At 42.1% G+C, this 22824-nt stretch overlaps 1 protein-coding gene across 6 annotated transcripts in view; it reads left to right on the top strand.

The window, feature by feature from the left end:
* Nucleotides 1–22824, top strand: part of cacna1ia (calcium voltage-gated channel subunit alpha1 Ia) — a 212404-nt gene that overhangs the window by 135413 nt on the left and 54167 nt on the right. For all 6 annotated transcript variants that reach the window (XM_055005057.1, XM_035947012.2, XM_023267713.3 and 3 more), the window contains 10 exons: nt 2905–3253; nt 3910–4002; nt 7848–8172; nt 9065–9441; nt 12628–12779; nt 13936–14121; nt 18548–18665; nt 18759–18914; nt 19915–20005; nt 21259–21413. In XM_055005057.1, the coding sequence (XP_054861032.1) occupies nt 2905–3253; nt 3910–4002; nt 7848–8172; nt 9065–9441; nt 12628–12779; nt 13936–14121; nt 18548–18665; nt 18759–18914; nt 19915–20005; nt 21259–21413 (2002 nt within the window). The remainder of the gene's footprint in view (nt 1–2904; nt 3254–3909; nt 4003–7847; nt 8173–9064; nt 9442–12627; nt 12780–13935; nt 14122–18547; nt 18666–18758; nt 18915–19914; nt 20006–21258; nt 21414–22824) is intronic.

The raw sequence follows: 22824 nt of genomic DNA, 5'->3' as shown, positions 1-22824 counted from the left end.
TTTCTTTTGTTTCGAGTCATTTGTCTCATTTTTTTGTCATTTTGTTTCTTGCTTTTGCTGTTTTGTGTCTTGTTTTTGTAATATTTTGTCTTGTTTTTGCTGTTTTTTGTCTTTTTGTCTGACTTTTGTCATGTGGATCCTAAAATAAAACACTGTCATTCAGTGGCAGATAGCTGTGACTAAATGTTGTGTTCCTTTGTAGACACTGTGTGATCTGGAAGTTGTCATGTGGAAATGATAAACTGAGGATGTTGTTAGGATTTAATTAATTTTTCTTAAAAAATTTTAGGTTGTTTGTGATGTTTTGTAAAAAGATAATTCCTTAAATGTGAACATTTTCAGAATGTACTTTTTTGCACTAAAACAAAGAAAAACATTAGGAGTTGTGGATATTTATAGGTTATTATGCTGTGATTTTATTGGTCTTTAACACTTGAGGTTAAATTGGGCTGAATGTGATCCTGAACTAAGATGACTTGGACACTCATCAGAACATACAGTACGTGGACATGTGGAGTTCAGATGCCCCTTCCATGACCTCTTGGCTCTCATTAAACATTTCTGAACACGGAGGTGAGTTCTGATCCCAGTCAAATGAAGTCTGCATTCAGGAACGTCGTCAGGGCAACAGCTCAGAGACATCTTTTCTTCAAATGGCAGAACTCGCTTGTTATTTCTGCTTTGTCACGAAAACACCAATTATTCACTTGCAAGGCTTCGCAGGCTTAGTGCTGCCCTGATAGATGTCCGCTTTGTATGCACAACCAGCAAAATGTTGTATTTCTAAGTTTTCTTTCTTTCTTTATGAGAGTGGTTGCACATTGCACATGATGTTGGTCAAATTTTCTGTGAAAAGATTGAAGGTAAAAACATAGATTAAATGGAGGAAAATGTGTTCCAGGATGTCCCTTTTTTAGGTTTTCACAACAGATTTATTGTTTCAAATAGCGCTCAATCAATAAAACATACATTCGGTAGGTGCTCATATATTTACAAGAAATTAAGGTACAGACATGTCAGAGATATTTTTATAAACAGTGTTGGTATTCTATGGCACGTCCATGTGACAATTCTCAAGTGTAAAATGTCTGATCCGGTACATCTCTTATTGTAACACGTTTCTAGAGGTCTTATCAGACATGCTTTTGAGTTGTATTATTTTTTTTAAAAATTATATCCGCCAATATTTAAATCTTGGAATATTTTATTCTCAAAAAATGTTGGTAGTGAACTGTGCATTGGTCTGGTTTGAACCCTCTGAAACAGGGCTCACTGAGCAATTAGTTTAATTAACTGAAATGTTTGGTCCTGATGTCCAGTGATGCGTTTGCTTCTTCTGTTGTATCTCAAGGCTAACAAGTAAAACTTTACTTTTCTAAGCTTTCCTGTGTGAACCTTTCCAGTTAAATGTGTTTGAAAATCCCCTGTAACAGCTGCCAAAAACAAACCAAGATATACAAATGTTTATTACTTCAATAATAATTGAAATGGTTTGATTTTGCAAATCAAGATGTCAAACAATCATAGAACAGCTGGATGCTGTGTCAACCTAAATCTAAAGTCTCTAATATCTTTCCAACCTCTGTAACAGCAACAACAACAAGAAAAAACTCAAAGAAAAGAGACTCCACATCACTAGATTGTTGTGAAACATGAAATAGAACATCATGTAAAATCTGCATCCACATATTGTCACATACTCAGGCTCTCGTCCTGAGCTGATTCCTACCAGAAACACATTACTGTCTTGTGCTCTCGTCCTAAATAAGTTTTCATATCTAATTTCCAGAAAAAACATTTAGATTTGTTGGTATATTCTCATTATGAATATTTTTTTTCTTAAGGCATTGTCCAGAAGTGCTGCTTTTTAAATTTAAGATGCTTAATTTCCCCTAATTTAAGAAATAATACACAGTGACATCCTTTCAAGTGCTGCTGTTTGGTTACTTTTGCACAGCTGCTTTCGCTGTTTTAGAACATTTACTACATGCTGACGGGTACAGACCTTGTTGTTTGGTTTTGCACATTTAGTTACAACAACTGGGGAAAGATGTGTTGATTTAAAAATCTAAATGTATAGAACAATAACTTTATGTATGTCAAACTATTTTTTGCATTATGGTTGTGTAGAGTTCATGGAGACTTAGAGTCTTGAGGGTCTAATTCTTGATTTTCTAACAAAGTCCATCACATTAGAGCTAACAAACCCTCAGCACCAAAGTAAATGTGACACTTTAAAACCTGCCTTTATTTTCTAAACAGACAAATAAAGGACTAATTGAGTGTGAAGTCTTAGGTGCTGCTTGATTTTCCCCCCAGGACTGTCATTTTTACAATGTCCTGACCGACACACAACCCCACCCCAACACATCTGCTTCACTAGCTTCAGGCGTCGACGTTACGCCTTCACACACAAACTATACATCACTTACTGCTCTGTGCAGGTCCACTCAGCTCCTACAACTTATCCCTGCTGTGTTTGTAGTTAGACTGGATTGGAGAGAAAACAGTTAAAAGGACAATGAAGAGAATGGAAGGTCTGAGTGTCTATGTTTCTGTATATAAATGCAGCGAGGATCTGCTTGTCTGAGTGTGTGAGGGGGAGAAGGAAAGCCAGAGAGTGTATTCTCACTGTACTTGCAGGATCGTTTGCATTTCTTTATTCAGTGATGCATTTATCCCACAGGCTTGGTTGAGTACTTCTGGGGGTTTCGCTTCAATGAGTGCTCTATGTATCATCGCTCACATCCATTCTCCCCCCTTACTTCCTCTTGACTCTTCGTCTTTCAATGAAGTCTTCATGAAACCCTTCAGATGAGGTGGTGAAATAGGATAAAAAAATGTTTGTGCCGTTTTATGTATGTAGATCCCTCTTCCACAGCCAGCTAACTCTTTCCCCTCCAGCTCCTCAGGTATGACTCTGCCGGCTCCCTACTACCGGCTGGAGGAGGATGATGAGCGGCCCTTCATCTGCTCGCTGGCGTCCGATAACGGGATCATGTCGTGTACTGACGTGCCGGCGAGACGCGAAGGAGGACGCACGTGTTGCCTGGACAAGGAGGACGCTCTGCACAGACAGGCTCTGGGTCTGAGTCCTGAACCGCTGAGCAACGGCAGCGGCGCCGGGGAGGCCGTGGGTCTGTGCATCAACTGGAACCAGTACTACACCCGGTGCCACACTGGGAGCAGCAACCCTCACAAAGGGGCCATCAACTTCGACAACATCGTCTACGCCTGGATTGTCATTTTTCAGGTGCGTTTGAGATGAGATGACGTCCATTTGGGCTAGTTTTAGTTTTAGTCTTTTGATGAAAATGTCAGTTAGTTTCAGTCAAATTTTGTCAGTTGGTTTTTAGCAGTTTTTTTATTACTGGAGGCATTTAAGCATCTTATTTTTGTGTTTTATCTTTTATACCATCTCGGTACTTTGAGGCCACAGCTGTGATCAGCTTTACAGTTACCATGGTTACATGTGTTATTCTCGTTTGTGGTGAGGTTAATAGAAAAAGGCTCAGAGTTCATGTCCATTTGCTTAAACAAATGGACAGATTTACTGAGGACAGATTTACTGTCCTCAGTAAATCGAGTTATAGCATTGTCTGTCCTTCTTGCCTAGCATTAGCATTAACATTACATACTATTAAATTGCTATTTGCTATTAAATAATGCTATTTGATTAATTCATTTCCTTCAAGATTTAATGACTTTGAATCATTGAAATCCAATCATTCTTCTCAAAAGGATTTATTTTATCGTCTTTATAGATCAAATTCAGCACCAATTCAACATTTTTCACAGTGCACTAGATTGAAATATGTGATAAAACTAATAGGTGAATATTTTTTTTTGCAGCGAGCTCTGCAACACAATGAGTGAATGTTAACTCTCAGCTGAACGTTTCCCCCCTAGGTGATCACTCTGGAGGGCTGGGTCGAGATCATGTATTATGTAATGGATGCCCACTCCTTCTACAATTTCATCTACTTCATCTTACTCATCATTGTAAGTAGCATTTATTAAACATTCTGCATTCCAGCCAGCCAACACATCCAGCGTGTTGTGATGGTTAAAAAAAAGAATCCAGTGCGAGACATAAGATAAATATCCCTGATAACATTTCCAATATATGTGGCCTTCAGTGGCCGTCTAGTATCAATACATTGAATGAGAATATTTCCTGAGTGGTGAATTGCAGTGTTAATAGATTTGTGGAAATCAGTAGTAGCTTAAAGGACTGTCTGAAGGAGGGAGGGGAGGAGGTGGACATTACGTAAATTTGTGTTTGGTGGTGAGTAAGAAAAAAGGGAGAGGAGGATGGATGGCTGAAAAACACCAGAAAAGAAATAAAGTTATTATGTGCTCACTCTGTGCTCAGCTACATTGCAGCATTTTGCATCCTGTGCCAGATGGCGGCACAATGGAGGTTGTGTAGTTGTGCATTCGCGTGCCATTGGCTGTCTGTAAATGCCATTCAGTCCCTCTGTGTGGCAGCAGATGTACAATGGAGATCCAGATGTTGCACTTTCCCAACAGCAGGTGAGCAGTTTAAGAAATAGCGATACTGGCTGCTGAAGTCTGGAACAGTAGAGAAAGGCGGTGAGAGAGCCGGACGACAGTAACGTGATGAACAAAGTGAGAGGAAATGAATGAAAGATGATTGAGATGCTTGGTGGGTTCTCCTTTCATAGCTCCGCTTTACAAGAGTCTGCACCGCCTCGGTACCTGAGTTCTAGTTGAAGATCATCGCATTTAATCATCAGCTACAGCTTTACTGTTGCCACAAACTCTAACAGAAATCATCAGTATGCATTTACAGCAGAGGTTTTTGTATTGACTGATTTTTTGCTTGATAGTTTCACAAGGCAGAGATTGGATTGACAGTTCAGGAAACATCTTTACTGTTTTAGATGTGGGTTCTGACACACCTGTTTATGCTCTTACGGTTCATGTCCACTTCATCCGTCAATATCCCGCATCCCATTTATTGTCTATGTGAAACGCATCGTGTTGTATGCTGGTTCCATTGCAGTGTGTTTTGAGCTGCGATCCGGTGCGTCTCCCTGCAGCTCCCTTTCTACTTTATGCAAATTCGATGCGGAGTGCAGAGGTCCGAGGCATCACGAAACTTTCGTCAAACGTCTAAACTAGCGATCGTTGAGCTAAAACCAGGACAGATTCAGAAACTGCACAGGTTATTCCTGGCCTCAAATGTTTTCAGAAACACTTTTCGCTGAACTGTTTTCAAAATAAAAGAGAAAGTTTGCGACCGAGCCGCCATGTTGGTCCGGCTTTAAATCCAGGAGCAGACAGCTGCCGAGTTGATGCGTTTGTCCAATCAGGGGCAGGATAGTTGGAGAAGAAGGTTGGCAGGAGTTGAACAATGCCTTCTGGCTGTGAGGACACGCCCAGCAAGAGAGCGATTTTCAGATGCAGTGCGTTTACATGCGGGAAAAACCGATCAGGTGGACTCGTAGCTTTACTTACTTCTCCGTGACAAACATGCTGACAGTTTGTGCATTAAGTTATAGTGAGAGAGAGTTTTGTTGTTTCCTCTTCTTCCTCCCAGTGTTGGCCTGATACCGCTGGTGTCAGGACAGCAGCTGTAAATTTCGTCTGGTCTTTGGCAGATCTGACCCGAGCTCGGCGTTGCCAGCTTCTTTTGGCAATGCGGTCGACACGGTGTCACATTACAGCATCATTACTTCTGCCTGCTTTATGCTTCCACAGCGATCACAGGGTCATGTCCTGCAGATCCTACCACCCATTTAATCCAATTATATTTAGATGATTTGAAATTTTATTTAATGTCCTGATGCGACTGACCAAACAAGAAATGCCGATTTGCTCAGTGCAGTCTGGGAACGACTACATGCACGCTGCTCCCGATTCACTCCACAAACTCCCACTCTGATTGATTGACACAAATGTGCTGCCCCTTTAGAGCTTCCTCACAAGGCTACAGTCTATTTGGCCACTTGTAGTCAGTCGTCCTGAGGGAAGCCTCGGGAGCATCGCTGACACCACGAGCAGCTTTCAGTCACTCAGCCCCTACGGTGCTGCAGCCAGTCAGGATCACCTTGACTGCTCCCATTCTTTCCCTTTGTAGTCCTCCCACTTACTGTCTTTTACTCGACTAATTCTTCCTGTCCGTCTCCCCCGTCTCTCTCTGTCTGTTGTGTCATTATTAAGTTGCAGTGCGCTCTGCTTTAAAGCCCGTTAACTGATCCTGTAAGTGAGTGTGTTCTGGGATACAGAAAAGAAGTTTGACCTTGACAGCATCAAACACAAAGTCTCATCTTCATATTCTGTCAAGTGTGTAACCTAAGTGTCTGCTGTCACAGTGAAGAGTGCAAGTAAATGGAAGTAAGTGCCACCAGGAGGGCAATTATTAAGGAGTTCTGTGTCTCTAAGAATATATCTGTATACATAAATGTATGTGACAGCTGCACACATGCAAGCTGAGCCCGTCACCTTCATTTGTGTGATCGCTTTTGTCCATGTGGCTGTGTGTGTGTGTGTGTGTGTGTGTGGTGTGTGTTTGTACGCATGCATAATGCAGTGATCATCTGAATGCGTGATATTGGACTGCCCTCCCTGATTATGCGTAAAGCTGTCTACTGATCAGAATCACAGAATAGACACACACACAGATGCAAACCTGGAGGGAAATCAAAGCTTCACACACCTGCAGACCTGCTTTGACCCACAGGCAACAGATGGGTTTCTCTCCTCCTCCTCTCCACACACACACAAACCTCCCATCCATGTTTCCTCTCTGGTTCTCTCCCTGTAAATATCTCTGGAGTTGCCTCATTTCATTCCTCCCAGCATCCCCCGCTCTCTCCTTCACCTCATCTTTGATCACCGTGGATGAAAGTCTGGAGGTGGAAGGTCATTATGTTTGGGTTTTTATATCTGTGCATGTTTTATTGAGCATTCCTTGGGCTCGTAGCTGCATGTCTGTGTGTGTTCTCGCTATCTGTCCATCTATCTGGCCCCAGCAAAAAGAGGGATACATGTTCAGATTTGTAATGAACAAAACCAGCTAAAGGCTGCTCTCTCCATCCAGCAGTCTGGTTTTTGAGTTGTGCAGTGTTCGCCGGTATTGATCTGATCATTGTTCTCCAATAAAAGCCATTTTAGCAATCCATTAAAAGGGTTGGTCAACATGTAGTATCCACAGAGCACCTCATCTCCTCTCTGTGATCAGATGGGTGAAGACACAGAACACAGGGAAAATGAAAGGATCATTCTCCCTGGTTTTGTTATGTGTGTAAAGATTAGTATGTTTAAAAATGGTGTTGAGTGCAGGGGTAAAGGGGGGAAAGTTAAGCCGAGGCACAGAATGGAAAGAGAAAGACAGCCAGACGCTGAACTGTGCTTTGGGCATGTGTCGGCTCTGTCTGTCTGCTCCAATCAGCCTCGGTTTGGTGGGAATCCAGCCCTCTGAGACCTTTAGTATGTGTGCTAACATTTCTACAGGGGGATTGGCACACATTATTAGAATCAGCAAGTGTGCGAGTTTGATCTACAAACAAGTGTGTATTTACGGCCAGAACATCACAATTCCTCACATATTTCATGTTTCTTAAATGAGCAGCATCTGCTTCCGCCATCGGCTGGTTGCTCAAATAAGACACTGAGCTTGTGTTTCTTTTTTTTTTCCTGCTGTTCCTGATTACGTCCTGCTTTGTTAAACCTTGATGTCTGCACTTAGCCTTTACCCCTCTTTTAACACAGAACATTTAATTCTTTGGGCTGGATATTAGCCCAGAATCCCTGCAGCGTTTTCTCACTTCTCCCCGTCCCAGATCCACACTCACACAAGGCTTTGCTTCCTCGTCCAGATTGGTTCATTCTTCATGATCAACTTGTGCCTCGTGGTTATCGCCACCCAGTTCTCAGAGACCAAACAGCGAGAACACCAGCTGATGCAGGAGCAGAGGGCGCAGTGCCTGTCCTCCTCCACGCTGGCCAGCATGCCCGAGCCAGGAGATTGCTATGAGGAGATCTTCCAGCTGGTCTGCCATGTCCTCCGCAAGGCTAAGAGGAGATCGGCTGCTTTCTACTACACGCTGAGGGGCAAACCCCCGCCGGCTGGCGGAGGCCGGGGCAACAGACGTGGTGGAGGGCATGTGAACGGAGAGCGCCATCACTCCAGGCACCCAAGATGTGAGTAGAACAGCTTCAGAAAATGGCTTCAGAATGTCTCTTTGTTGTGTAACTTTTGGCATTTCTGTTTCAGACGTGTGCATTGTGTAATAGTAAGACCTGAAAAGGTTTTAAAACATGATGACAACCTGATTTGATTACGCAAAGACCTGTGACAATAATGCTGGAAGTTGGTTGAATGGAAAGTAATCTGGTGACTAGCTACATTCTTGCTGCTTTTTAATGGATTTTGATGGAATAATTTCTGTAGCTTCCCCCAAACCTTACCAGAGAAGTCTGGTTGATTTCTACTGAAGCTCCTAAGGTTACCACGACCTGGATGACTGACAGTCTACACAGACAACATCTGAAGTTCGTAGGAGCTTCAGCAGAAATCAACTGGACTTTTCTTGTAGGTTCTTGAAGACGTTTCACCGCTTCTTCAGTTTTAACTGACTAATGGGGAGTTACAGAATTTATAGTCACTTCGGGGCACATGGCTGATGTCCCATTAATGACCAGGACTCACAGCCTCCAGGTATGAATGGTTGTGAAACCAGGGGGTCTACCAACAATGACAGTAATCAATGAAGCCTCTTGGATGAAGGTGGAATGTCTTCAAGAACCTACAAGAGAAGTCCAGTTGATTCCTGATGAAGCTCGTACGAACTTCAGATGTTCTTAAGCTCCTACAATTACCACGACCTGGATGACTGATAATCTACACAGAGATAATAATCTACAATCTAAACTGTCAGAGAAAGGACTTTCAGAAATCAACTGGACTCCTCTGGAGTCTCTTCAAGAACCTACCAGAGAAGTCCAGTTGATTTCTACTGAACTTCCTAGGATTACCATGACCATCTGAAATTGAAAGTAAATTGCATCTTTTCCCTTTGCTGTGTCTCTGCAGCTTTCAGCTGTCCTCACCAAAGCAAACAAGACCACGACTCTCAGCCGCTCGCCAACTCCATCAGCCTGTCCGTCCCCCAGAGTCCTGAGGATTGTCCTATATGTGCATTATCGCTGAAGGAGAGGGGAGACTCTGGGAATGGAGAGGAAAATGAGGAGGATGCTGTGAAGGAGACGAGCAAAGAGGAGAACCACTTGGAGGAGAGGGGAGATGAGGAGAAGAAGTGCAGGAGGTCGTGCTTCGGGCGCTGCAGAGATCTTTGGAACGACATGAGGAGGAAACTCTGGGGTATCGTGGAGAGCAAATACTTCAGTAGGGGCATCATGATCGCGATTCTCATCAACACCATCAGCATGGGCATCGAGCACCACAACCAGGTAAGACGTCGTGGCAGAACTCCGTCACTGTGCCGTTCTGAGTCTTTATTCATTGATTTTTGTGTATTCAAGCGAACAGCCTCCCTGTTTTCATGCTTTAATTTTCTTGTCGCTGCAGATGTAGCATGTCCCCCTTTTCACTTTCACGGTGGATAAACAATTTGCTGCAGGCTAGCATCTAGGAATTAAAGCAAGCTGTAATTATTAAACAATCAAACAGCAAAAACAACATCTTTTTCAGACTAGCTTACAGACCGTGTTGTTTTTCTGGTGACAAACCTCATTTTTTTTCCAGGTTTCCACGAGACGTCATGACTTTTTTATTTGTCCACAAAGACAGCAAGTGTTCAAGAACATTGTCTTTATTTCTTCAGACCGACGCGCTACAGTGTCATTTCTGAGCGGAGAGGAATACAATAATGTCAGATGACATTGAGAGAGAGGAGTGTGGGCGTGGAGTATCGCTGCCATACAGTTCCCTGACAGAGGTGTAAACATTTAGCCTAGCGGTAGACAAAACTGAGCTGGCTTTTAACATTGGCCAGGCTCCTCAGAGGCAGACGAGGCAGGTGTCTGAGAGCGAGAGTGGGAGAAGCCTGCCAAGATTACACATGCACAAACACAAAGAGGCGTGCGCACGACATGCAAGCGCACAAACACAAACATATCTGTTAGTATTTATGTGCATGCACCAACAGAAACACATGCAGGCACAGAGACTCACAAGCTGTTACATAAGACAGCTTTCTCCTCCGTTTCTCTCAGCTCTTGCCATTTCACTTTCCCTCTCTTCCTTACCTCCCTGGCTAATTTTACTCTCCCCTTCTTTTCTCCACAAATCCCTCTGCGCACCTTTTCCTTTTGCACTTTCCCCCACTTGTTCCTTTGTTCCTCAGCGTCTTCCTTCCTTCCTTCCTTCCCGCCTTCACCCCGAGTGTCTCATCCACTCTCTGACTCTTTTTTACCTCCCTCCGTCTCCCCACTTTCTCTCTCTCCCTCTCATCCACCCACTCACTCTTTGACAGCGTACAGAGTAGTTGCTTTCTCTCATCTCGGAAGACTCTAAAAATAAACGAGGGTTGTGGTGGTGGTGGTGGTGGTGGGGGAGAAGGAGAGAAGTGGAGGAGGAGACAAGTGAGAGGGGAAATGCGAGGCAGACGCCGGTTACACAGCAGTTTTCAACTCAATTCCCTGTGTGCGAGCGAGTGTGTGCATTTCAAAGCAGGCATGTATGCACAAACACACATACACATTCTCTTGCACAGGCGCTTTTGCCGCTGCGCTTTTGTTTTTGCAGCAGAAAAGTCTTACCTCATGCGATTTTGTTCTAAAAGGAGAAATCCGAAGCCTGAAACATGACGGAGCTGCTGCACTCGCACCACGCCCTGCTCAGGAGAAACGCTCTCATCGAGGTTTCATATCAAAAATGCATGTGTTTCTGTACAGATGTGACCTTGCAATTTTTTTTAAACGCGACTTTTAACAATAGATTTCTTTTTTCATATTTATGTCTTACTGGTCTTGATTACTAATTCATCAAGTTTGAAGACAGGCCGTCTATTTGCGTTCTTACTGGAAGCTCATTCACTCATATTCGCTCACACCGATCAAGGACATAATTCAAGAGAGAAACACAAAGAGGACGTTTGTATCGTGGGATAAAATATGAAATATTCATATGGGTGGATAGAGGAGGGACAGGTGGGAAGCAACATGGGAGGAGAATATGAGGGGAATCATGGGAATGAAAGAAGGAAAGCACAGAGGGAGTAATGATGGTATTTTATCTGAGTTAAACTGGTGTCAGGAGCTGTGATGGTTCTGTCAATAGCAATAAATCTCATGTCCTGAGTCGGTACTTAGGACCGTGAGGGACTTCTGGACACAGGTCAAGGTCAGAGCAGCTGTTAATGGATCAGACTTTAAGTCTACAGTCCATATTTACTACTACAGTTCATCTAGTGGTTGTTTTAGCTCATGTTTTAATCATTGAATCACTTCAGCTTCTCTGTAGCCACCTTCCAGCTACCCAGCTCAAACAACTCTCAGTAGATTTTTTTTCCACACTCAAACATACCCGAAAATTGAGCTCATGAGATTTGGACTATTTCGGGGGCTTATTTCCCTTCATTCCTTTCCATTTCTCACACCCTTTCTTCCTCATCTCTGCACCTCAGCCGTCATGTCACCAAAAAATCCTCCTGCTTCCTCATCTTTCCCTCGTCATCCTCCTCCTCCTCCAGCCGGTTCTTCTCCTCCTCTGATCGACAGGAGGATATTGATTGGGAAGAGATGGGTCTGCCTGATAATGAGACTCAGAAAAGAGAAAGAAAAAGGGAACGGAGAAAGAACCGGGGGGGATGGAGATAGACTGGGAGAAAAAAAGCGGATTAGAGGAGGGGAGGGAGTGTTTTTCTCTGACATAGTTTGCTAACTCTGGCAGGGCTAGCTGGCGATTTCTCCGCTGGCTTTGAAACTGAAATTCACAGGGGGTATCAGAGAAAGCATCTGATCCATATCGTGCATCGCTCTCCTCCACTCACACACAGAGCACACTTGCATAAAGCCAGTTTGCTCGTGCACACGCGCATAGAAATGGAAATAAACCCAGAATTGACTGCAGCATGCGTGTGTGTGTGTGTGTGTGTGTGTGTGTGTGTGTGTGTGTGTGTGTGTGCATGTGCATGTGTGTGTGCGCGCAGCAGTTCATATATGTATGTGTTCTTTTGCCAATTCCAGATAACAGCCTCTCCTGTTCAGCAGCTGTTTGACACCATGTGCTACATACTCCCCATTCTCTTTCCCATTTCTAGTTTTATCGTTTTTTTTAGCTGATGTGATTTTTTTTTTCTTTACAATTTCAAATAAACACAATTCCTTTCCCCGTTTTTCATTTCCTTCTTCGCTGACCGTTGCCTGTCTGAGATAAGGTGTATGTTTTAATTTTATCACCCAGGTAGAGGGGAGAATTCTCTTTCCAGGTGATTGACAGTTTAAGTGGCAGCCTTTCCAGCACCGGCCAGAACTGTTTTTTGTTGTTTTTATTTTTGCAGTTTAATATTCCTGCTTCTGTTTATAGCTTGGGATCCCTGCAGCTCAAACCCTTCTTGTAGTTTTTACCCACTTCCACATCTTACTTTTAACGTTGTTCCCGTGTTTCTACGACCTCCCTTCTCTTCCACGAAGCCCGAGGAGCTGACCAACGTCCTGGAGATCTGCAACATAGTCTTCACCAGCATGTTCACCCTGGAGATGATCCTGAAGCTGACCGCTTTTGGCTTCTTTGAGTACCTGAGGAACCCGTATAACATCTTCGACGGCATCATTGTCATCATCAGGTCAGTAATTTTTTTACCGAGAACATCAGCAGCTTTGATCCAAACATGTCATGACTGAGCATCTAAAGCAGGAGTGTCAAACATGCGGCCCGTGGGCCAAAAGCGGCCCACTAGAGGGTCCAATCCAGCCCTCAGGACGACGTTGTTGAGTAAAAATTCTAGAGAAGACATTAACTGCAGATTGTAAATTCATAAAGCTATAAATTTAAAATACTTTCTAGACCATGACAAGTTGTTTTGATCAGAAAGTAAAATACTAAATTGTTTATTGTTCTTTTGTTGTTTTGTGTTTCATTTTTCTAATATTTTGTCTTGTTTTTGTTTTGCGTTTCCTTTTTGTCTCGCTAGTTTTTTTTGTCTTACTTTCATCATTTTGTAACTTTATTGTCAAATTTTTTCTCTTTTTTTTTGTTTTGTGTCGGTCTCATATTTTGTCATTTTGTTTCTCACTTGTCATTTTGTGTCTCATTTTTGTAATATGTTGTCGTATTTTTGTTGGGTTTTTTTTGTCTTTTTTAAAGTAAAATACGGTACCGTTCAGTTCCAGATCGCTGTGACTAAATGTTTTATGTCTTCGTCGACACTCTGTGATCTGTAAGTTGTAATGTGTAAATGATAAACTGAGGCTGAATGTTGATGAAATTGAATTTATTTTTCTGAACAAAATTTGGAGTTGTGGCTATTTATAGATTATTATGCTGTGATTTTACTGGTCTGGCCCACTGGAGATGAAATTGGGCTGTATGTGGAACCTGGACTAAGACGAGTTTGACACCCCTGATCTAATGTATGTTTTCATGCATTTTTTAGGCATAAAATCCCCAGAAAAGCGACAAACTTAGTGTCGTCATACATTTCCTACAAAGCTGTGCACTTAATTACACAGATTCTTTTATCCAACAAAGAATATTGGAAGAGTTTAGCAGAAATATGTGAAATGCAGCAGCATGCCTTATCGTCCCAGTATGGATTATGTGTGGTCAAAGACTTTCTCTATCTTTTTGTCGTTTAACCAGCTGACTTAGCTTCTTGTCTACTCTTTACTTATCTGGTTTTTCCTCCTTTTCTCTTGACTCTTGTTAATTTGTGTCTTTCCTGACCCACATGCATTATTTCTTTACACTTTCACCACATATTATCCGCCACACACTCCCAGTGTGTGTGAGATCATCGGCCAGGCGGACGGCGGTCTGTCGGTGCTGAGGACCTTCAGGCTGCTGAGGGTCATAAAGCTGGTGAGATTCATGCCGGCTCTGAGGAGGCAGCTGGTGGTGCTGATGAAGACGATGGACAACGTGGCCACCTTCTGTATGCTGCTCATGCTCTTCATCTTCATCTTCAGGTAACAGCAGGACATGGTGTAGAGAAAAACAGTTAGCAAGACGGCATTGATAAGGAGCTCGTTCCAGAACTGGAGGACATTTGGGCTTCAAAATGTTTCAAAAATAAACCAATTTTCTGCTCCAAATTCATCAATAATAGGTATTAAACTATCAAAGGCATGATTTGCTCAGTTTACACACTGGAAAAAATGCCCCTCTCAAAACAAGAAAAAAACTTATTTCAAGGAACTTTTACCATGAAATAAGTGAAAAAAATCTGCCAATAGATGGTAGCATTTTTATTCCATGTTTTCTGTGTTGTTTGCTAACCCTACTCTAATCACAGTAACAGGGTTGCTAATCCATGCTAATGTGATCTTTTTCTCAGCAGTAGAAGCTAGATATTTAGCTGCTGTTACTGCTGACCAAGAGGACAAACTGACTGATGGAAAACAGTCCAAAGAATTAGTCTGATCCTGATAATATGAGGTAGAGTGAGACATTCAATCAAGGCTGACAATGGGATGAAAAGATGAAAAATAGAAGAGAGGACATAGCTTTGCTCTACACATTCTTTGGGACAACTGATGGTGATGAAAATGACAAAAACAAGACACAAAACAACAGAAATGAAACAGAAAATGACAAAAACAAGACAGAAAATGACAAGATGCAAAATGACAGAAACAGAGAATGACACAAAAGGACAGAAACAAGATGCAAAATGATAGAAACAAGACAATGACAAAAACAAGACAGTAAATGACAAAAATGAGACACAAAATGATAGAAACGACAAAAAATGACAAAAACAAAACAAAACTAAGACATGAAACGACAGGAACTATACATAAAATGATAAAAACAAGGTACAAAACATTATCAACAGGAATGGGTGCATGCTGTGGGACACATGTTCCATGAATAATAATTATTGAAAATATTACGTTGATTTAAAAAATGTTCCCAAAATTACAAGAGACATCAATAAAAAAATAATACCAAAAAAAGGCGATTTGGATTTCAGTTTGGTCATCAGGGGGGTGGGACAAGAGAAAAATGTCATTTTAGGGGGAACTCCAGACTTATTTGGTATTTTAAAAATTTTTTCAAACATTCTTTTCTCCTAGTTTTTTTTAGATTTGGTCTCAGGACAAGAACATTTACACAACAACTGCATGTTTTAGGATTTTCTACATGGATTATTGTAAATTTGATGGGTGGGACGTAGACTGTCCTCCATTTCTGGATTGACCCATAAATAGCTTGGTGTTTCTACGTGTGCATGAATAAATTCTGTGTGCACGTCGCACTGCTTGATGCTTGAACTGTTTGACGTGACTTTTTTGTTGCTGCATTAAACCTTCGAAAGCAAAAAATTGTAAAACCTTCGTAGAATATAAGAAGATTAAGCTGAGCATGGCGTGTGCAGACGTAGCTGAAGGCCTGAACACACTGTTCAGAAAATAATAGCATTAACTTCCAATTAATGGAGTTCCACCCCTTTTTTGCCCAAACTGTGCCTCAGCGGTGCCGAGGTTTTTCATTTTTTTCATTTTGACTTGCTCCTCCTGCAGCGTTGCCTCCGCCATGAAGGTTATGAGGAGCTGAAATAGTGTGTACAGCATGAAGCTTTTGAATTTCCGTTAAATTAGACGGACAGACCTCAGAATAAAGAACAACGATAAAAGTAAACGACAGATCCAGATTCCACTGGCATGTAAATATGACATCTGAAGCTTTGACACCACTAGAGTTGTGAGTAGCACCGGTGGTTCCGCTAAGTCCGCTGTAGAATCTAAGGAACAGGAGAGGAGGGGTTGAATTATTTGAATATTTTTTTAATTATTTGCTTAATTACATCTAATGGGTAAAGGTGCATTTTAGCTTTTACATTACAGCTAAATGAATACTGTGATGCTGACAATAATACCGTCATCCAGCCTAATCTCTCCTCTGCACACCTGCTCTGTCAAATTAAAGCCGTGTGGGAGATACTGGAGAACAAGGATGCATTAACAGAATTAATATTATTTAAATATTTTTTCATAATTGTCACTTCGATATAGGAAAATATGAGTTACAGTGTAGTGCTGTCACCCCAGTCCTGCTTGTATCCTTACGTGTGCACATATGTTTGTGACTTCATGTGTGTGTGTGTGTGTGTGTGTGTGTGTGTGTGTGTGTGTGTGTGCGCGCGCGCTTACCTGCCAGCCAGCTTCTTTGCCCCTGCAGCACAGCGACCAAGCACAAGTGTGCCAAGACAGATGGCATGTGAGCTTTGAGCCAGCTAATGCTGTCCTGTTCTCGTGGCATTTGGCTTCTCCATCCAGCCACTGCAGCTTTTAGTGAACAGACACTTTACAGTGTGACTTTAACCTTTCGGGGCTCGAAACAAACCAGCGGTGAAGGATGACATGAATGGCATTTTCTGGGTTTTGTAGACCGGTGGCAACATACGAATGGTGGGAAAAGAAAACATTAAATGAAGAAGAAATGGACGGTTGAACGGGTGATTGTCTCATCTGCGTGAGTCTAAAATCCACTGGTGCAGCGATCTCCAACCTTTTTTCCACCATAGACTGGATTCAAGATAATTTTCTAGTGACAATGAAGTGCAAATGAAAAAAGCAGTCAGAGAGGCAGTACTCCGCCAAGATGCTCAGTCGTTGGATCATTTCCTACTGATGAAATCTTTAATAAAAAATGATGCAGCGCTGAGCACAGGCGTGTGTTCTGTATGTGTACATTATATACAGATACCGAATCACATGACCTAAATATGTAGCGGGTGGCGGGAATTGATGGGACTCAGAAACACCCCCACAATTTAATCAATTGTTCCTTGAATCATTTCCAATGGAAAAGTCCTGATAAGTCCTCAGCGGTGGATTCATAGTCGGATCACAATCATGTGATCGTCAGAAAGACAGAAATCTTTTAACAAATCCATGGATCCAGACTATAAGCTGCATCACTGCCAAAATCTAACCACGTGGTCCTTGTATCCATTCTGACCTTCCCTGAAAATTTCATCCAAATCCATTGGTCCGTTTTTGAGTAATGTTGCAGGCAGGCGGGCGGGCGGGCGGGCGTATGTCGATTGTCACATAACTCCACCATGCTCCTTGGTGGGGTAATAATGATCTTTATTAAAAAAAAAAAAAAAAAATAGTCCTGAACAGATAAAATTACTTGTCATTGTTAAATGTTTACTTCCTTTGTCTTCTGTCAGCTTCCAGTCTCTCCATCTTTCAAAACAATCTCTCCAAAGACGTTTGTTTATTAATTTTGGCAGATTGATGGCTTCATTTAACATCAAGTGCAGGAAACAAGCACAAACGGAAGTGACGGGAAGACGACCCAGTCATTTTTCAAAAAAAAAAAAAACACCCTGCAGACTCCACCAGAAATAAAATATAATGTAAATCGTTTTATTCTCTCTGTGTGACCCAGTACCAAATGACCCATGGCCCGGTACCGTTCCACGGGCCGGTGATTGGGGACCACTTGTTCAAACAAATCAACGATGAAGGATGATGTAAACGGCATGGTCTGGATTTTTATAGTCCTGTGGCAACATATGAATGTACGAATGGTGGAAAAAAATGCATTAAATGAAAAAGAAATGGAAGCTTGTCATGGTGATTGTCTCGTCTCATTGTGCATGCAGCCTGTTGCCGTCGTTCCTGCTCTTTTTTCTATTGTTTTCCTACTTTTAGCTTCTTATTTCACTTTAGTGTTTGACTGTTCATGTATGTAAGCAGTTTACTAATGTTTGACTTCACCTCTTGATTTAACACTCAATCATGTGCAATAACTATGAATCTCTGCAACAACACGTATTTATTACACCGTATACTTACATTTTATTTTCTTTGAAAATGCACATTATTGCTATGCTTTCAGATTTATCTTTAGATTATTAGGACATATTTCTCTGCCTATGTTTATCTAGATATTTTCTGTATGGTTTCTATTTCTAAGACTCTGAAAGGGAGCAACTATAGCGAAAACAATTTCCCCTCAGGGATCAGTGAAGTGATTCTCATTCTAAAAATGTATTTAATAAGAAAAAAAATCCGAAATTTGTGTTCTTAGCATTCCTGTGTCCTTCTATTTTTCTTATTTATATTGTATGTATGGTGTATATATCTTGTGTCTTTAATTTATAGATGAGGTGTCGAGATTTTTTTACTGTCACTTTGCTGCTGTGACGTTCCCAATTTCCCCTTGTGGGACTAATAAAGGATTTTCTATGCTATCCTACTTTATTTCTGATAGTAATAATAATTCTATGCTGCTTCAGATTGTCTGCAAGGCTAATAAACGTGGCACACTAAAGATCCCACTGCAGTGTACAGTTTAGCAACATAACTGCCCTTTATACTTGTGCAGCTGACCTACTGCTAGATTATTAAAGAGAGAACCCTTGTTGTGTTGCAGTATTCTGGGGATGCACATATTTGGCTGTAAGTTCAGTCTGAAGACAGAAGCGGGAGACACGGTGCCTGACAGGAAGAACTTTGACTCCTTGCTTTGGGCCATCGTCACCGTCTTTCAGGTGAGAGGAGCAGCTGAGCACCTTTTTGCTCCTGTATGCAGAATGAAGACGCTAACTGAGTGTTTGTTGTGTATGTGTGTGTGTTTTCTGCAGATTCTGACCCAGGAGGACTGGAACATGGTGCTGTACAATGGCATGGCGTCCACCTCTCCCTTTGCCGCTCTCTACTTCGTAGCGCTCATGACATTTGGAAACTATGTGCTCTTCAATTTACTAGTTGCCATCTTGGTGGAGGGTTTCCAAGCTGAGGTGAGACAGCAGGCGGTGGCACTACGCCCTGAATAAATAAAAACAGAAATATGGGACAAGCATCATGTTCTCTTTTTTGTACTTTTATTGGATTTTAACCAGGGGTTGAACATTGCTATTGGCTGCTTGTTTCACGCAGCTTTCTCCTCCCTTTCTCTGTCTGAGCTCTTTTAAAATTCCCTTCACTACATGACACAACAACAACCTGCAGGCAGCAACCTACCACACTGAAAGGTTCATGTTTAGTTGAAAATCTTGCAGTAAGGCAGCACTGCTGGCTCTTTTCTGCAGTGACTTAGCCATTTTTAAGACATCGCTCCACTCCCTGCGTACAAATGTTCTACCAAACATTTCCATCGTCACACTGAGCAGATGCCGTCGCTGCTTCCTTGGTTTAGATCCGTCCAACAGGATTTTCATTGGTTTAAAGAAACACAAACAAGCCAGAGAAGTTTTTTTTTCTCTTTAGCAGGAGTGGTTTGGCTCTGTCAGACTACCTGCTGATAAACTATGGGTGCAAGTTAGCAATTTTGCTTCAATCCGGCTTGTTTACGTCTCATATTTTTATCCCAGTGCTCAATAATGCTCCTTTTGAATTAACAAAAACAGCAAAGTAAAGTGAGCATGTTTTAATTTAAATGATAATGAGTGCTGAAAAAACAAGCATGTGTCTTTCAAAAAAAGCCAAACCCACTGTTGTTAATATAACCGAAGACTATTGAACCTCAATACTTTGTGACCACGGACACCTGAACTACAGACGTTTCTGTTTTAGAGCTGGATTTGACGAGTGAGAATAGAGCAGGTGGGTCTGAGAGAAAATGTCCCTCAGATAGTTGGGTAATGATGAGAGGAAAAGATTGGCAGTTCCTATTTAAATCAGCTTATAATTGCTCATTATTTCTAACTTTTTTCCACTCAGCTTCATACTCTTTGTTTCTTCATGCCTCCGTCCTTCCCTCTCTGTCACACACTTATTTTCCTCCTCTGTCCGACCCAGGGAGATGCCAACCGCTCGTACTCGGACGACGACAGGTCTTCCTGTAATTTTGATGAGAACGATAAGCAGAAAGACCCTCTGCACCTCTCAGGTACGAATGACTGCAAGAGCTTCAGAGCAGTTCTGAATAATAAAGGCTCATTTTCTTACCATTTTCTGAAATTTTTTGACCATTTGACCTCAGAATGTTTAAACAGTGTCCATTTACTACTTCGCAATTACAGCTTACACTTGTGTAAGACTTTGTTTTCAGTGATGATTTGACATAATGTACTTTTATGTCTAATGTTCATGATTGAAAAAGAATTACAAATGTTGTGGAAGTTCAACGAGGTCAAGAGAGGATGAGGAGGCAGAGAGAGAGAGACACTGGACATTCAGATGACTGAGGTTGTAACGTTCACTGATATCAGGAGAAGTGACACCAGCAGAGCAGCAGTACATGCAAGCACTGAGGATTCTCTCTCATATTTGGGTTTATATTATAGCTGGGAGGAGGTCAGATTTAGATTACAGACCAATATGGAGACAACTAGTGTGCTCACGTCAGAACAGACAATATCTAACCTCGACCAGAGCAGAGAGTCCTGGCATGTCTTCCTCCTACAGCATCTGCCTGTCAGAAGATAATTTAGGATGATGTCAACTAAGAGCCGCGAGGAAATGCCTTACAAAGCAGAAAGAGTCATTTTTCCTTCACAAACATTCCAAATTGCTCCTCTGGCTTCTCATTCTAGTATTATTGTTATTATTATCGAACTATGCACAGAGCTCCACCGTGTTCAGGCTCTCAGGTGGTAGTCTAACCAGTCTTCTACACATTCAGCTCTGCAGAAAGCTGTCAGCTGATTTGTTGTGCCTTGGGCATCAAAATCACATCATGATTGCTGAGCACATTTCTCTATTCTGAAATGTAAGCTGAACAAACTTTAAATAATGCCGACCCGATGCCACCCCTCTCCTATCGTCCCACCAGGAAGCAACCCAAGCATCCTGCAGTTTAGAGTAGCATTGAGCAGCACATTAGGGAAGCTTCTAATGTCTCCAGAGTCCGAATGCACCTTTGAAACGTCAGTGTACATGAAAAACCACCAGAAGAAATGTTTGCGAATGGAGGAAGCCCTGGTAGATATTCCTTTGTTTCTTGATTATGAGCGCCTCTAAGGCAATTTACTGTAAATTAAACTTCTTCTGCCCCCTTGGAGCTGCCTATAACATTGTTTTAGAACATTTTATGGCGCACAATTCAGCTTTCATGGCAGTAGCAGAGAAGGTAAACAAAGAGAGCCTCCATTTCACACTGTGGTTTATTCCCTTCATTTTCTTCTCCTTTCTCTCCTGCAGACCCAAAGATCTGCACACTGACCCCTAATGGACACCTGGACTTGCCCACACTTCCTGCTGGTCTCTTTCCTGGGGAGAGGTTGACCTTTGCTGTGGGCTCCAGGAAGAATAGTGTTATTTCCCTCGGCAGGGCCAACCTGGAGCAGAGGGCTGCGGTGAGTGGAGGGAGCTGAAAACACTGTGATTGTTTGTGTTATGATGTATGACAGAAAGTGTGTGACAAGAATGTTACGGGCCAAAACCAGGTGCGATCGAAAGCGCAGAATTTCTGCCTATAACAAAAACTATTCCTGATTTAAAATTAGCAAAATTAACAGTCTCCTTGTGTAGTGATTGTCCCAGCACTCCCAGTTGTTATCATGACTGCTTGCGATGTTTTCAGTGCTGACAGTCTAGCTCTGGGGGATTGTTGCGACCCGGCTGTCTAGGGCAGCTGGGTCGTAAGCGAGTACGAGTAACGAGTAACACAAACAAAGAACTAACGGTGATTTCCAGAGTGATATGCAGGTTTTTACTTGAAAGTTAAGCTCACAGTAACGCAAAATTGTGAGGGGGTTAAAGGCAAACGGGTGCTACTGAAATAAAAGAAATAAACATAACCAAAAGTGAACTTCACTCTGAAGTTGATGAACAAAACCGGATAAAAGATAAATCAATACAAACAAAAACCCTTACGGCTCATCCCTCAAAACCAAAATACACCTGCAGTAGCAGCACTAAACTACAACTAACAACCAGGACTCTATTTTCATTCCTAAAAAGTCAAAGGTCCTCTGCTAGCCTTTTACCCTACACGTACACCAACCACTGGCACAGGTCTCCAAAAGGTTCACCAGGCAAGATCCGCTTCTCCTAAAAAGAACCACCGCTGAAACGCTGGATGAATGAGCCTTTTAAAAGCCAACTGGCACCGTGGTTGGAGGCAGTAGTTTGGCCTGCTCCAATCCAGCTTCAGATCCAGGGATTATAGGCAGGACCAGACAATGGAGGCCAGATGTACGAAGCTGTACATACCACAAATGATTTTAACAGAAGAAGGAGGAGTGCAGTGGGCCAGGCTGGTAATAGGGATGAATTCTCTGTGATAAACCCTGTAAATATCTAGAAAACAGCCAGCATGCTCTTAATGTCTTCTGACCTGAAACACCTTCCATGGTCTTGGAGACTGTGGGCTTTTCCACAGCAACAACTCATGTTTGATCTCTGGTCTCTCAGCCATAAACCCAACTTTATCACCAACGATGTTCAACAGAGATCCCCACAGACACAGTGCTACTTTTAAAGGTCTATGCCGACATCACAAATAAAAACGTGCGCCACAGGCAGATCTCCACCCACCAAAGTTACTGTGCTTCTTTCACCAAAACAGCTCAGCAGGAACAAACTCAAAACCAACTTTGAAACTTTTAAATTGCACCTCGTCCTTGGTAACAGCAGTATTCATTGATTCAAAATAGATTTTCATCAGCATCATATCAAAGGTTTTAAAATCCTTTCTAAATGTGACAAACGGTAATATGCAACAGCAATTTTATTTTTTTCAGCCCAGCAGACAAAGATGTAATG

Source organism: Amphiprion ocellaris, chromosome 19, assembly GCF_022539595.1.
Source record: "Amphiprion ocellaris isolate individual 3 ecotype Okinawa chromosome 19, ASM2253959v1, whole genome shotgun sequence".
Lineage (NCBI taxonomy): Eukaryota > Metazoa > Chordata > Actinopteri > Pomacentridae > Amphiprion > Amphiprion ocellaris.
This window is presented reverse-complemented; position numbering and strand designations above follow the sequence as displayed.